General features: G+C 46.2%; 1 protein-coding gene across 2 annotated transcripts in view; it reads right to left on the bottom strand.

Moving 5' to 3' along the window:
• Nucleotides 1-17,185, bottom strand: part of LOC307074978 (bone morphogenetic protein receptor type-2-like) — a 40,451-nt gene that overhangs the window by 14,559 nt on the left and 8,707 nt on the right. For both annotated transcript variants that reach the window (XM_079735428.1, XM_079735429.1), the window contains exons 2-6: nt 11,645-11,830; nt 9,965-10,138; nt 3,410-3,517; nt 2,991-3,082; nt 524-754 (exon numbers count right to left, since the gene is read on the bottom strand). In XM_079735428.1, coding sequence (XP_079591554.1) covers nt 524-754; nt 2,991-3,082; nt 3,410-3,517; nt 9,965-10,138; nt 11,645-11,830 — 791 coding nt within the window. The remainder of the gene's footprint in view (nt 1-523; nt 755-2,990; nt 3,083-3,409; nt 3,518-9,964; nt 10,139-11,644; nt 11,831-17,185) is intronic.

Below are 17,185 nucleotides of genomic sequence, written 5' to 3'. Positions count from 1 at the left end.
AGTTATCTGTGTTTACTCTCTCTTGTCAAAATTATGCTAAATAAATCAAACATGTACGGTTGTAAGGTTAACGTTAGCGAAGCCACCGCACTGTGAAAGAAACATACGGGTGTTTCCTTTGCTTCGATTGGGTCACCAAGACCAAAAATGGGCGGAGCTAACCCCACTGCGTTCCAACCGACACTCTTGCTCCGTCCAATCAAAACTTTGACCATAAAACACCCCCAATGATGCCATCCGACCACTCAAATCAACCCTATTCCACTCCCCCCTTCCCCCCAAAAACATGTCATTATCCCTGACTTCCGATAGCGTAAAGCAGCCAACCCCTGAAGAGCTTGCTTGGGGAGCTAGCTTGAGGAGCTAGCTTGAGGCGCTAGCTTGAGGCGCTAGCTTGAGGAGCTATCTTGGGACGCTCATAGATATATACCTTGACTAGACATCGCCTGAGCTGCGCTGTTCAGTGCAACATATGCGCCATCTTGCCACGGGGTAACCACCCACGGGCTCCGGCTGTACTCACGTGGGGGTAGTAGTCCATGACCAGCAGGTACTCGGTGCGCGCGTCGGCGCCGGTGCGCTCGTCGGCCGCCACGAAGCGTGCGATGTTGTCGTGCTCCAGCAGGGGGAGCCGGTAGATGGAGCACTCGTTGAGGAAGTTCTGCCGGTTGGCCGCCGTGAACACCTTGACCGCCACCTGCCGCTCGTCCAGCGAGCCACAGTACACGGCGCCGTAGCGGCCACGCCCGATCAGCTGAGGGGGAGGAGGAGAGAGAGGAGGTCGTCAGGTTTTTGTCGTAGGTGGGGTCGGAGGTGTGATGTTTTATGTCCTCCGACTGTGAAACTGTTTTCCCGAGCCGAGAAAGGCGTGGGGATTGGATTCAGAGCGACAGCCAGATGGAGACAGACTGAGAGGAGACGGACAGAGATGAGACGGATAGAGTTACAGCGAGGAATGGAGACGATTTGTGAAGCAGGTGTTTCAATTATTTCTCATTTCAAAACCGACCCGTCGGGCAAGTGTCTCCCAGACACCGAGAGACGAATGAGAAGAGATAGAGGAATGTGACTTCAAACAACAAGCCCTTTAAATGTCGCCATCCTCCCTTCCCCCCAAGTGAACAGCTCGCAGACAGGCAGAAGGACAGACCCACACACAGGTAGACAGACAGACAAACTGGAGGAAAAAACGTCCTTCTCACTTTTCTCTCCCGCTCTTTCAGATGTAGAAAGAGTCACAGACTAAGAGAGGGGCAGGCAGACAGGCAGACAGACAGACAGACGGGCAGACAGACAGACGGGAAGACAGACAGACGGGCAGACAGACAGACAGACAGTGTACAGACAGGAGGACAGACGCCCAGACAGACCGGGTACTACAGACAGGGCACAGAAGCCGTTTGGAGCTCTGTCAGAAAGGATTAACTGTGCGGTTCAATCATTAATTACAGAGGCGTCCAAGAAAGCCCTGTTTACACCCCGCCACAGACACATCTGCATCACCCAGATCTCCGTCAGGAATACTGAGCGTCCCTTGTGTGTGTGTTTTGTGTGTGTGTTTTGTGTGTGTCTCCGGGTGCACGTGTTTTTGCGCATCAATAGGCGGTCATCTCAGCCTCCGTTGAACCATTGCAAACATAGAAGCAATCGCAATAAATCCTCCACCACCCACACGACCAAAGAAAATCAAATCAAAAAGAGACCCCACTCTCGCCTCACATCGTGTTACAATAACCAAGTGTCCGCTTGTTTTGTCTGCCGCTGCGGCCCCCAGCCAGCTCAGCTAAGCGCCCTTACACCACCGCCCGCACACCTGGGGCCTAGAGTTTGATAAGCCACCAAGGGCAAGGTCTCTCTCTCTCTCTCTCTCTCTCTCTCTCTCTCTCTCTCTCTCTCTCTGAGAACAGAAGAACAAGGTGTCCTTGTTTAGTGTTTGTTTTGTGTTGGGTATTCTATGACTTCGTTTTGTGGTGGTTTTTTTCATCTGCAGTACGTTAAGCACGTTGAATACCGGCAGACGTTATCAAAGATACCGGTCTCTGTGAAGATCCATACAGACCTGTTTCTGAGTGGGCTTTGGAGGTTGCGTATGGAAAAAACTAAAACAGACGCCGGCTTGGTGACGCATGCTAAAATAAACTAATGCTGGCTCTAGTGTTCTGTCTTGTCTGTCTCTCAGTGTGTCTCTTTGTGTGTCTACGTGTGTGTCTCTGCGTTAGTCCGTGTATCTGTCTGTGTGTGTGTGTCTACGTGTGTGTGTGTGTGTGTGTGTGTGTGTAAGCCTTTCTGTGAGTGTGTGTTTCTGTGAATCCGTATGTATCTCGATAAATACGCTGGCGGAAGTGACCGGTGCTTTTCATCTCGTTGTTGAACACGACTAAAAATACCTCCTTCATAATGTGGACCTGTCTCGGCACGCAGTCACGAAGCGGCTGCACACGCCTTTAGTGTGGGCTTAACCACACACACACACACACACACACACACACACACACACACACACACACACATTAAAGAGAGAATAGGTATGTGCACGCAAGCACACAAACATACACACACACACACACTTATTAATTATCGCCTGTTTTGGTTTCTGAAAACATGCACGCTCAAGACTTCCTCTCCCAGGAAAGAAAAGTACACGTATGTGGTGACACTGATGACACCGCCCAAGTGTGTACCAGCACCGCACACCTCCCAGAACAATGCCTGAGATCCTTTCATGATATCATGTAGTCTCTCTCCCTCTCTCCCTTTCTCTCTCCAGGTGTCTGTCGTAATGCCGGAGCATCAGTGATAACTGAACACACACTTTGGGATAGTAAGCCCTACAGCCGGTAAATAACACAATAGATTGAAGAGAGAGGAGAGAGACAGACAGAGAGGCAGACAAACAGACAGAGAGACAGAGAGAGACAGCCGGACAGACGCTGAGCACCAATGAAGAGATAGAGAGAAAGAGAGAGCGAGGGTGATAGAGAGACACTGACCTCCAGCAGTTTAAGGTTGTCCAGATCCAGGGAGCTCTCTGAGCCTGCGGCCTCCATCATGTTCAGGTTGTGAAGTCCCTGATTACAACCTCCTGTTGACACATACACATGATTAAACACAAACACACACTTCAGACACACACACACACACACATGTGGAGGCACACGTATACAAACACAGTAATTAGAAACCAAGAACATGAGGCACACAAATTCCCAAATGCGAAAACACACGTACACACACCGTTGCATACATGCACACACACACACAAATAAAAACATACACACACACACACAGCATTAGCCAGAGCTTTGTTCGGCCAGAATCAAAAAACAGTAAGTCTGATCAAACCATGAAAAAAAATCAAACCCCAAAAAAGCCGACATTAGGGAGTAAAAAAAATCAACTGGCAACTCACCACGCATCATGCGGTACCCGAAGAGCGCCGCCGCCGCGACCACGGCCAGAACGGACACGGACGCCAGGGCGATGATCACCGTCTCCTCGTATTGCAGCGTGCGGCCGTCTGGAGGGCAAAGGAGGTCAGGGGTCAGGGTTCAGGGGTCAGGGGTCAGGGGCGTCAGGGGGCTAGAGAGAGAGGTTGATGATGTTTTTGTGGGGGGGGTTTGAGGGCGGCGGTGGATGGATGGCGGAGGATGCCGTGTGTGTGTCTGTGTTTCTGTGAGAATGTCTGTGTGTGTGTGTGTGTGTGTGTGTGTGTGTGTGTGTGTGTGTGTGTGTGTGTGTGTTTTGTCTGCTGCTGTTCATGGCTGTCTCTAAAAGAACGGGTCCCATCCATCGGGACCCATCGTGTTAAACACAGGCCGAGGCTGCGTTCCAAATCACAATCGGTATTTTTACTTGTAGCACGTACTGCATCTACCCTTACAAAGTACAAAGTACATACTGGTGCACTCAGTGTGCGATTGGGTCATACTACAGGGGATTTCACTGATTAGCACACCTGTAGTGCAACACATTATCCTTCCCGGGCTCAGTCAATGCAACAGGCCTTTTTGGCTATTGCCAAAAAGCATGCTAGCTCAAACTACAAAATACGATTAGATGTAGTTCAACATCCTGCTATTTGTTACATACTTCCTTTCCCATTCTAGGAATTGGGATAAAACAATGTGTGTGTGTGTGTGTGTGTGTGTGTGTGTGTCTGTGAGTATGTGTCTGTGACTGTGTGTGTCTGTGAGTATATGACAGTGTCTGTGTGTGTGTTTGTGTGTGTGTGTGTGTGTGTGTGTGTGTGTGTGTGTGTGTGTGTGTGTGTGTGTGTGTGTGTGTGTGTGTGGGTGTGTGTGTGTGTGTGTGTGTGTGTGTGTGTGTACGCGTGTCTGTGTCTGCTGCTTTGTATGGCTGTCTCTAAAAGAACGGGTCAATGATTTGGAACCACAGAGAAACACTCTCACATGCAGGTCATGCAATTGTGTGTGTGACCTGCATGCATTTTTTGTGTGTGTGTCTGTGTGTAGGGGTCAGATGAGGTGAAGTAAGGTTGAGTAAAAAATCAATTGAAGCTAACTAGCATGAAGCATGACCAACATTCAGAGACCAAGAAGACAAGGAGGGATGGTGGAGGGAGGGAGAGAGGAGGGAGGGAGAGAGGGGGGAATGGAGAGACAGACATCATGGGTTGGAAGGAGGGAGGGAACTCTTCTTCATGCTTTTTGACTGTTCACCAGTACATTTGTGTGTGTGTGTGTGTGTGTGTGTGTGTGTGTGTGTGTGTGTGTGTGTGTGTGTGTGTGTGTGTGTGTGTGTGTGTGTGTGTGTGTGTGGTCAGATGTTTCACACTTTCAGGTTGTTGTGTGGTTCAGTAAACTGCGGCATCTGTATACTGCAGAGATTTCAACAACACATTCGTAAGCAGGTTTAAAACTGAGAAAAATAAAAAGATTCAACCAAGCTGCTGCTTGTTTTGAATTAGCAAAAAAAAAAATTTGTGTGAGAACAACTCAACAAGACTAACTAGCTACACACAAACACCGCTAGAGACACACAACCGCTAGAGACACACACACCTCTAGAAACACACACAGACAGCACTAGGCACACATACAGCGCTAGAGAACAGCACATACACACACCCGAGATATTAACGCACACACAGCTAGAGACATGGACACACACAAACACTGCAAGAGACACACACCTACACATAGCGCTTGAGAAACACACACACACGCCGTGAAACAAATGCACACAAACACACACACCCACACACAGCTAGAGATGTGCACACACACATTGCAAGAGAAAACAGGCAGATACACCGCTAGAGAGGCACACAGACGCACACACCACTTGAAACAAACAAACGCACACAGCTAGAGACGCACACGTACACACGTCGCAACCGAGACCCCCACACACTAGGTGTCCGTGCGGCCGCGTCAGAGCAAGGGGGTGAGAGGCCGTGAGAGTGACTGTGTGTACGTGTGAGTAAAACCGCAGCAGTAAACAAGCGTTGCCGTGGTGACGGGGCAGACGGACAGCAGCAGCGTTTAATAATGGATGGTTTGAGCAGAGCTCCGGGGCAGCACCGAGTGAGGTTCAGGTTCACCACACACACATACACACACACACACACACACACACACGTTAACAAAAGTATGCTATATGTGAATGAATACTGATTTAATACGAGTCCATATACACACATTGTTATTGGTCGGATGGTCGCTGGTTTCACTTTCAAGGAGAAAAGTGCTTCTGAATCCATTATTCTCGGGTGCGGGGGGGGAAATATGCAGACCGATGTATATTATTCTGGAGTTTGAGTGACACGGTATATTGTGTAAGAAATCACATTGATTATGAACAAAACATATAATTTAAATATATTTTATGCAACAAATGTGTTCTGATCATTTGGTAAACTTTGAACTCTCCCAACCTAATAGCGATTTGTAGTCGTAACCAACCGAACATTTATTCGTCTTAATGGAGACCATAATTCAATGAGGTTGTCCATGATGCAGCCCTCGTCGAAAAACATGGCTCCGAGCGGTTTTCTGATCACAGATCACAACAACCGAGACGGCGTATCATCTCAAAAACAATATATACATATTTTTTTACATTTTCATGCGGTCTGTGATGCTCTGTCAACTTACGCTCTCAACTCTGGATAGGCTTTGAGTGTCAACCAATCAGAAGCGGCCTCTTGGCGTGCACCACAGCCCCATCCATCAAGACCCGTCGTGTTAAACACAGGCCGAGGCTGTGTTCCAAATCACGTAATCGTTATTTTTACTTAGTAGTACGCACTGCATCTACCCTTACAAAGTACAAAGTACATACTGGTGCACTCAGTGTGCATACGATTTGGTCATACTACAGGGGATTTCATTGGTTAGCACACCTGTAGTGCAACACATTATCCTTCCCGGGCTCATTCGATGCGACGGGCCTTTTTGGCTATTGCCAAAAAGCATGCTAGCTCAAACTACAAAATACGACCAGATGTAGTTCAACATCCCGCTATTTTTGACATACTTCCTTTCCCATACTACGAATTGGGATAAACAAAATCTTTTTCGGGCATCCTAAATCGTCTGGTAGTATGGGTTTTGGAACACAGATCAAGATCAAGACCCAAACTCAAATCTTCCGACGCCTTCCCTCCGTCTCTCTTCCAGAGGGGGCGCTCCGCCACTCTCGGGTCGAGAATGGCGCCTAATGCACGCCTGAATTCCAACAAACAGCACTTAAGGTGATGTTTTGGCTACCAACTAGCATGCACTCACTGGGCCATTTGGTTCTTCTGGTCTGGAGCTACGGTGGCAGAGATTTTCCTCTGTGATCGATTGCTCGAAGATTAGTTCACGTTTCGGCTGAGGTTATACTTTGATTTATGGCCTTACTGTATACACACACACACACACACACAAACGCGCGAGTATGTCTAACCAAAGACTCATACACACCACCTTGTTTTAACTGTTGTTATAACAAAGTAACAGTAAGACCCCACACACACACACAAACACAAAGCACAAAACACCGGATGGTGTGCACACTGATTGATCGCAATCCTCTCCCCAGTGGAGCAGGGGAACTCAGGGTCTACCCACAATCAGATCTCTGCAATCACCAAGGCGCTCTCTCCCTCTCTCTCAGACGCCCCGTCATCGCATGGAATGCAGCATGGCAGCATGCAAGCGGCGCCCAACATCTGCGTGTGTGTGCGTGTGTGCGTGAGAGTGTGTGTTTATGCCTGCTCATGTCTGCAGTTTGTTTATTCTCGTGTCTGGGCGTGTGTGTGCGCGTCTGGGCGTCTGCGTGTCTGCGTGTCTGTAGGCCTAGCCGCCTCCCTGTTGCGCAGCCGGCCCTGGCGGACTTTCTTCTCCTGGAGTACAGGAAGGAAGAGACGCCGCTCCGCCTTGGCCTCGTCGCCGCGGAAACTGGACCACATTTCGGTATTCCGTATATGGCCCCCCAAGTGTGGCCATACATTCTTCATGGCCATACTCGGGGAAGGGAGGATGGGGGGGGGGGGGGGGGGGATGCAACGCTGTTGCCGGCTCATCGGAGGAAATGGGGTGTGTGAGTGTGTGTGTGAGTAAGTGTTGGGGAGGATTGGGTTGGAAAAAAGGTTGGTGAGTCTAGATACTCCTCCACCCTCATCTACCTGACTCCATCGCCTCCCCTCTCCCATCGCTACCATTGTTCCATGTCCAGTTTTGCGCCACCTCAATTAATTCCTGACTTACGTCGACAGGATCTTCAGATTCCCAAGGTTTTCATCTTTCCTGTAAAGTTATTTTCCCCCTTCAATGACCTAATTAGAGGAGGGAGTTTAGAGCCCGAGCACGCAAAGGAGACCGCCCAAAAGGCAGACAATGATAGACGACGGGATTCCGAATTAACGAGTACCCCGGAGGGAAATAAAATCGGTTACTCCGATCAACAACCGCAGAAGAGGACCCCGGGACACACGATGGATTCGCCAAATAAAAAGGGCCGGAGGAGACGCCGCGACCCATAAAAGCCAAACGGAAGAGAGAGAGAGAGAAAGTAGGATAATAACGGCGCCCCCCCTAAGGATCGGTTTAAGGTGAAAACATCGGGAGGAAACATGTGTTGGGTTAATGTTTCTAAACCGAAAAACTTTATTTGGAAGACGTTGGATCCTTTTAGGGTGGCAGCCGCCCTGAAAGGTTTAGTCTGTGGTAATAAATAATACAGAAATATGAATAAATTATCTAAAGAAAATACCGGTCACCAAGGGCCTGAGGCGATTTAAATGCAATTTAACATCAAATGCGCTTGCGTGGTCTGGGGAGCAGCAAAGAAAAGCCATAACTTTATTAAGCAACAGAAACAGCCAAAAGTGGTAAACAAATGACCCCCACACTGCTAAATCAATACATCTTACATGCACCAAATCCGAATCAATACCGATTTACCACTTGACATCGCGCTGTATATCCGTGAGACCGTGTTCAGGGTCAAGTGCGGTGTGAGACTGCCCACCCGCACTCACACGCATGCGTGTGCGAGATGGGAGGCATGACCCCCTGTGAACACTCATTCTCATGATGTGACCTTTGACCCCTGTGTGTGAGTCGGTTTACATAAGAAACGGCAATAGCCGAAATCATTTATAATGCGGCTATAATGGGAAGAAAGACCGCTTCAGGCAATTTGTACTTCCACGAGGGTGTGTGTGTGTGTGTGTGTTTGTGTGTGTGTGTGTGTGTGTGTGTGTGTGTGTGTGATGGAGACGTGAAAGAATTGTGTTTGTGTGTGCATTAGGGGTGTAGCACGTATTGCACATACACGTTTTCGTAACTTAGCAACTGAAGTTTCACATGAAAATAAATCGGCAGTTACTATCACCTCTGGTTTGTTATGTTTGATGAAAAGACCACACAGAACGTGTTATTCCCCATGCAGGTCCTATTCAAATTAATTGGAATAACATCAATTGATTAAAAGCCTGCTGGCATTGATGTAGTTCTGAGAAATAAAACACAAGTATAGAATTAATCTTTTGACAAGGTAGCACTGTTGAGAGCAGAAACCTTGCAACTGGTTAATTTGGCTGCCCTTTCATGGGTCTTACATCTGTATAATTAGATTAACCTTCAGATATCTTTTGCTTAAGAAGGAAAGATATAAGCCTTTGTTGAGGCTTATATCTTGAATGAGGGCCAATTAGCCGTTGTTTACAAGTATAGTACCACCGGATGTGAATGGAAACATACTGCCATTATCTCCCAGCACACTTTGTGTGTGTGCGTGTGTGTGTGTGTGTGTGTGTGTGTGTGTGTGTGTGTGTGTGTGTGTGTGTGTGTGTTGCAATCCAGATTGGCTGTGAAGTAGTGGGTATGAGTGAGTGTGTTCTGTGTTCATCTGTATGAGATTCTTACAGTGTTGTGAAGTGTGTGTGTGTGGGTTTGGTATGTGTTTGAATGGGTTGTGTTCTTTATAGCGATGGGCAAGGTCAAGTGTGCCTGTTAGTGATCAGCGTGTGAAAGAGAGCGTGTGAGTGTGAGTCTGTTTGTGTGTGTTTACGGATTGGCTTTGTTGTGGCTTGCGTTTTTTTGTATGTGTTGTACATACCGATCGACTGTGAGGTGATGTGTCTGGGTGTGTGTGTGTGTTTTTGCGAGTGATCTGCCTGCATGCGCGTGGCTGCGCGTTTGCGTGTGTGTTGTACATACACATTGACTGCGAGGTGATGTGTGAGTGCGATAGTTATGCGTGTTGCTGTTTGTGTGTGTGCTGTGTGGTGTGTGAGTGGTACGTATAGATGGGCTGAGCAGTTGCGTGTGTGTGTGTGTGTGTGTGTGTGTGTGTGTGTGTGTGTGTGTGGCTGTTTGTGTGTGGCTTTGTGCATGCGTGTGTTCGAATTTGTCTGTGTGTGTGTGTGTGTGTGTGTGTGTGTGTGTGTGTGTGTGTGTGTGTCTTGGTGTGTGCGTGTGTGTGTGCGTGCGTGCGTGCGTGTGGTACGTACGGCTGGGCTGGATGATGGTGGGGCTGGGTGGGGTGAGGTCCTCGGTGAAGTTGAGGTTACACATGTCGCTGCCACAGCAGCAGAAGTGGAACGTCCCATTGACGATCTGCACGTTGGTCGCCACGCAACTGTCGTCACGGCAATCCTGCTGATGCTCCCCCTGGCCCCAGCACCCTGACACAAACACACACACACAATGTAGAATATTACACACTTTAGACCTTTTTTTGTACAAAATAAACCAGATATTGAAGAACGCAACTTTGGGGTTTAGGCAAGGCAAGGCACCTTTTTATATGTAGCGCTTTTCATACACGAGGAAGACTCAAAGTGCTTCACATTGATAAATAGTCATACAATAAAATAATAAAATAGATAAGTAAAAGAAAACAAAGGCAAAGTTAAAAATAATGTACGATATGTTTAAGATTTAGCAGAAAGCTTAAGCAAGCATATAATAGTTACATATAACAATAGAATGGCAAAGTAAAATAATGCAATGTAGAAAGTGCAATGTATTTAAGATTTAGCAGAAAGCTAAAGCAAAAATAAAAGTCTTCAGTCTTCAAAGTTTAAAAGTTTGTTTAGAACAAACATTAGTTGCTATTCCCTGTGTTACAATCCGGATTGGTGTGAGATTATCCAAGATTATTGTGATAAGAAATTACGCCTGTGGGTCATGATTGTAGACTAAAAGTTGGTGGGTTAGGAGAATTCCATGTTTTAGTGAATACTTGAATCGGTTAAAAGTTTCCTTTGTAGATGATGGTAATGATTGTGATGGTAGTGATAGAGGTAGTGATAGTGATTTTGATGGTAGTGATAATGCTAATGATAGTCATGATAATGCTAATGATAGTCGTGATAATGCTAGTGGTAGTGGTGGTAATGACGATGGTAGTGATAGTGGTGTTAATGATGATGGTAGTGATAGTGATAGTGGTGTTAATGATGATGGTAGTGATAGTGGTGTTAATGATGATGGTAGTGATAGTGGTGTTAATGATGATGGTAGTGATAGTGATAGTGGTGTTAATGATGATGGTAGTGATAGTGATAGTGGTGTTAATGATGATGGTAGTGATAGTGGTGTTAATGATGATGGTAGTGATAGTGGTGTTAATGATGATGGTAGTGATAGTGGTGTTAATGATGATGGTAGTGATAGTGGTGTTAATGATGATGGTAGTGATAGTGGTGTTAATGATGATGGTAGCGATAGTGATAGTGGTGTTAATGATGATGGTAGTGATAGTGATAGTTGAGTTAATGATGATGGTAGTGATAGTGGTGGTAATGACGATGGTAGTGATAGTGGTGTTAATGATGATGATGGTAGTGATAGTGATAGTGGTGGTAATGATGATGGTAGTGATAGTGGTGTTAATGATGATGATGGTAGTGATAGTGATAGTGGTGTTAATGATGATGGTAGTGATAGTGGTGTTAATGATGATGGTAGTGATAGTGGTGTTAATGATGATGATAGTGATAGTGGTGTTAATGATGATGGTAGTGATAGTGGTGTTAATGATGATGGTAGTGATAGTGGTGTTAATGATGATGGTAGTGATAGTGGTGTTAATGATGATGACGGTGGTAGTGATACTGGCTGAATGATGATGGTAGTGATAGTGGTGTTAATGATGATGGTAGTGATAGTGATAGTACGACCGGTACCTTGCTTGACCGGGCGCACCTCCCCGGGACGGCTCTTCTCCCACAGGCCGTAGCAGTGGCCGGCGTTGGCACATCGCACGGTGGTGTTCTCCGGGGAGACGCGACCCTCCGACCCCGGCACGCGGTCCACGGCCCACTGCTGGGGTTGCTCCGTGTAGGCACACTCTCGCTCCTCACCCTGCGCCGCTGGGGGGGGGGGGGGGGGGGGGGGGGGGGGGGGGGGTGAGTCGGATTAATATCATGATGCTGGTATCTACCTGTCCATCCATCACATCAGACCTGTGGTGGGGCGAGCACAAGGCTCTCGAATACATTATAGTTGAGCCAGGGGGTCGGCAAGGAAGTGGACAAAAAAAGCTGTGTGTGTGTGTGTGTGTGTGTGTGTGTCTGTGTGTGAGAGAGAGCGAGAGAGAGAAGGGTCAAAATGGCTTATGTGGGAAAAAAAACATACTGTTGCGTGAACAAAACATTGTTGACGAAGGATGAACGATGCCTCAAACACATTTTGAGGGCTTAAAAGTCCCTTCGGTATGTCTTCAAGGACAACGACAAAGAATCCAAAGTTGAATACTTTCCACCGAGTCTGGATAACTCAAAGTCGTGTTGTGTGAGGACGGCTCTGAAGTGACAACACAACCACTCATGCAGGCTGAATAGAGCTAGTAAGTTGGATGAACCTTTATTCCCCCCGCAGAAGTTACTCATATCCCACCCAAGGCAAGCCCATACATACCGACACACACCGACACACACACACACGTCTCCATGTTTGCACAACAAGGCTTGTAGACACGATAAATCCCAGCATGCACCTGGGTCCAGGGCAGCCAGACGCCCCGTTCACGCCCTTGCCCATGTGTGATCACAGATTACTGTGCGCGTAATCTGTTAATTACTGTGTGAGCGCGCATGGTTGTGTGTGTGAGACAGACAAAACCAGAAAAAGTAAGAAGGTAGGGCGAGTTATGAAACATTACACATGTGTCATTGAGCACTGGAAAGCAAGTGGTGTGAATGTGATTTTAGTTTTAATTGCGGCGTTAAATTGATTTTGTGTGCAATCGCGATTTCAATGCATGTGTTTGTGTGTTATTGTTTGTATCTGTGTGCAATGTGTGTGTACTGATATGAAGTGCCGAGTATAGATATTCATTCACACAACTGTAGGCAGAGATACCCATAGCGAAACACACATTTTGCATAATCCCCGCTGCAAGGGATTACCACATTATTTTTCACATTACATTACATGCATTATTTATTTCAAATCATACCACCACTTTCACGCCAACCACTAGTCTGATACCGCTAGTTTCTGCGGATATGTGCATCCCGAGTCTTTGCGTAGACATAGCCACTCAGTTGGCATGGATTAATAAATGTGCCGCATCTCATCAGCAAAGTCCCCCCCCCCCCTCCCAACTAGGGCAAAATATTCAAATTGTGATTATTTCGACCAACATTGCGATTACGATTCTATCGTATGACCAACACAACACTGGAAGCAGTCAACGTACAAACTGGTCTTTACTTAGGCCAGGCCTATGTGTTGAGATGAATTGATGCACGAATTGATATATCATCTTTATTTTACTATTGAATTGTCAAAGAAAAAATAAATACGAATCTCAAGTCAGCAACAGTAACACATCAAAAAAATAAAATAATTATAATATATATATAAAAAAAATATTTCCGATTTCCAAATCGGCTTTACGACATCGCTGTGTCGGTTTGAATTCGATCAATCGTCCAGCTCTAGTGGGCGTGGATAAACAAATGTGCCGCATCCCACCTGCTACACCCCCTCCACCCACCTCCCCCCACCTCCACCCCTGCCCTGCTCGCGCCACGGCTTTGCCCAAGGTCGATCCACCACGCGAGGGCAGAAGGTGCCTCTGTGTGTGGTGCCGGTGCGGACTCTTCCCGGGAACCGCGCCAACCCGGCTCCCAGACTGATAACGGGCAACCCCGGTCGCACTAGCTCTACCGGGGGGCCTTGGAGCCCGGGTCCTATGGTCCTATCTCTGCTCTGAGAGCCCCTCTCTGCACCAGGGCACGTTAATCAGAGAATTAGCATTGATATGAGCATGCTGATTAACGTTGTTGCTGTTCAAATACACAAGGGGCCTAACGTGTAATATTGTAGATTAGCATATATTAGTGTTTATTAGCATGTTTATATACACATCATTTATAATTGTATGAGCATGAACGCTTATATAGGCATAATATATAATATTGTTAGAAGGAACGCTAAGATACATAGTATATATTAGCATGAGAGCTAAAATACAAAGTATATATTTTATAAGCATGAATGCTATTATACAATGTATAATGGTATTAGCAATTAACTATTTGACACAGTATATGCTATGTTATCAGCATGAAAGCTAATATCCACATTATATATACCGTTATCATTAATGCAAATATAGCCTCCCTACACCACACTTTACAGCAGCAGTTCTACTAATATGAGGAATAGTTATAAATAGGACATTCCCTGTGACAACGCCACTTAAACAAACACGAGACTGTGGCTACAGTGAGCCACACCTGGTTATATAATTCAGCACAGCAGCGGACATTTCCTCTCCTCTTGTTAAGTTTTACGTTTACAATATCCAGCTGGCACAGCCCATTCCCATAGAGCGCAGCCTTTAATACAGAGTAGGAGGAGGGGTCAGCCTAGAGTTAATAGTCCTGCACAGGACTCCAACACACACACACACACACACACACACACAGACCTCTCTTTTGGGATTTAGAGAGTCTACCTCTAGTATTATATTTTGCAGGTTTCAGCGTTTTAATGTTCTCTTCTCCTGAATACTGCCGGCTGTAATGTATTGATTCAACAATTGCTGACTTGCGTTCATGACTCAAAGGATATATCTGGCCCGGCCCGGTCCATCCTAACAGCACTTCTTAATAACTGAAACCTAAAACGGCGTCCGACCTACACAGCGCATCCTGCTGAAGATAAAAACTCAACGTCCGACTCTGGTCCCTGGAATTATGACACCAAAAAACGACTAAAATGGCGAGATGTGTCGTTAGCTAGGGGAGCTATGCACGTGCTCTAGTATCTCATGGGTCAGGGCGTCTTTGTACTGATTACGCTCCAGTAGCAACAAAGCCTTGAGCGTTGGGGTGGGGGGGAACGCAGTTCTGCGTGCCATGGGAGGCCTAAACAGCATGCAAACAAATCTCACACACACACACACAAAGTCGTTGAAAGTCATTTCAGCTACATACCATTAAAAGGAGCAAGTTGGGGGGTTAGACATCTTGCTCTAGGACACCTACAGGTAGACCGTTCAGGACATTGTGGGATTGAACCCAGTACCCTTTCCGACTGGTAGTCGAACACCCTCAGCCCGCTGGCATAAACCTTGTACGCGTATACAATGTGAACACAAGCTGGAGATGCAAAAGACTGACTTAAGGTCCCGATCAGACAGACAGTGTTTTGCTGCCAGCAGAACACGAGGCACACCACACTGCCTGTTTTTGTTGAAGCCTACAAGGTGAAGAAAAAGCAGCTTTCGGTGTCTTTCAGTTAATGTTACTAGGCAACCAGCTATTCACTGTTCTAAGCCTAACTGCTATTCACACATCTACATCTCTAATAGATCTAGATATAAATTCATAAAGCTTTGCAGGTATGCAGCAACAGTCAGCACCAGTTTCTCTTCCATGTTGTAAACACTTGTCACCACCACAGAAGGCCTGCCTCTCAATTCATCTGGTTTGACAATAAAAGAACACGCAAATGTTGTCCGGCATTCGTCTGCTCCCAGTTGAATTTCTTTAACTGAAGGCGTCAAGGGCGATCCGCCAAAAACGTGAGGCACATATAGAGGAACAATGCAAAGCGCTCAGAATGTAACGTAAATGCAGCGAGGAACACGCTTCACTCTCACTAAAAACAAGCACAGAAACCCGCCTCCCAGCTGCGGGAACATGCCATGTCTGATCAGGGCCTTGGCCAAACTTGAAAATAATTTGGCACACACACACACTTGATAGTATCCATCCAGAAATATATATACCCGCTGTAAAGAGTGCCGTGATGCAAGTGTAAATATTATATACAGCGAACTCTGGTCATTTTTAGCGAAGTTATTAAAATAAAATGTGCTTATCGATTAATAAGTCACAGTAAAAGACAAAGGAGAGAATGAAGAATAGAGGAAGAGAGCCAGGCGAGACCCAAATTCCCTTATTAGAAAACAAAAGCAGGAACAACTGCAGGTCTCAAGATTACATAACACCAAAGTAGAAAAGCAAACTATTTTTTGTAGCTCACGTACACGCACCACAGTACAGTATCTAATTCGCTGAAGAAAGGATCTGATTTGTTTTTTTCTTCATTGATTTATATTCTGTCCTATTTCTTGCTGAGCAGGCGCAATATATGGAATCATCAACCATATAAATTTGCTTTGCTGCTACAAAAAATGAAAACCAGGCAATGCTTTATGGCCTGAGGCAGCCTCCCTGGATCTCATGTTCTCTCTATTATAGTGAACGTGACTGAGCCATGTTCTATTTATAAGACTAACTGTGACTCAGACATGTTCTATTTATTAGAACGACCGTGACTCAGACATGTTCTATTTATTAGAACGACCGTGTCTCAGACATGTTATATTTATAAGAATGACCGTGACTCAGACATGTTCTATTCATTAGAATGACAGTGACTCAGACATGTTCTATTTATTAGAATGACCGTGACTCAGACATGTTCTATTCATTAGAATGACCGTGACTCAGACATGTTATATTTATAAGAATGACCGTGACTCAGACATGTTATATTTATAAGAATGACCGTGACTCAGACATGTTCTATTCATTAGAACGACCGTGACTCAGACATGTTCTATTTATTAGAATGGCCATGACTCAGACATGTTATATTTATAAGAATGACCGTGACTCAGACATGTTCTATTTATTAGAATGACCATGACTCAGACATGTTCTCAATTTATAAGAGTGACAGTGGGCCAGACATTTTCTGGGAGCTAAATTCTTAATTAAGTTTTATTCAATAGTTACAATCATTTGTATGTGTATATTTGGGGCATCCGTGGCATTGGCCCTTGAGCAAGGCACCTGAAACCCCCACCTGCTCCCCGGGCGCTGCACCGCGGCAGCCCACTGCTCCATGAGTGCTGGTGTTTCACCAAAAGTTACATTCCCAAGCCAGAGACGGCAGGGCTGCACTGCAAATTCAATGCAACATAGTGCAGGTAAACACACACACACACACACACACACACACACACACACACACACACACACACACACACACACACACACACACACACACACACACACACACACACACACACACACACACACACGTGACAAACCCCAGTCAAACACAAACTCCAGTTGAAAACTACACAACACACACACACACCGTGACAAAACCCCAGTCTACCACAGACCCCAAAACAAAAGTACACACACAATCTTCACAAGCGTCCTCATTGGTTCCCCTCGTAGCGTTCCTCTCTG

Source organism: Pollachius pollachius (assembly GCF_949987615.1).
Source record: "Pollachius pollachius genome assembly, chromosome: 4".
Taxonomy (NCBI): domain Eukaryota; kingdom Metazoa; phylum Chordata; class Actinopteri; order Gadiformes; family Gadidae; genus Pollachius; species Pollachius pollachius.
The sequence above is the reverse complement of the archived record's forward strand: the minus strand, read 5'-3'. Positions and strand labels throughout refer to the sequence as shown.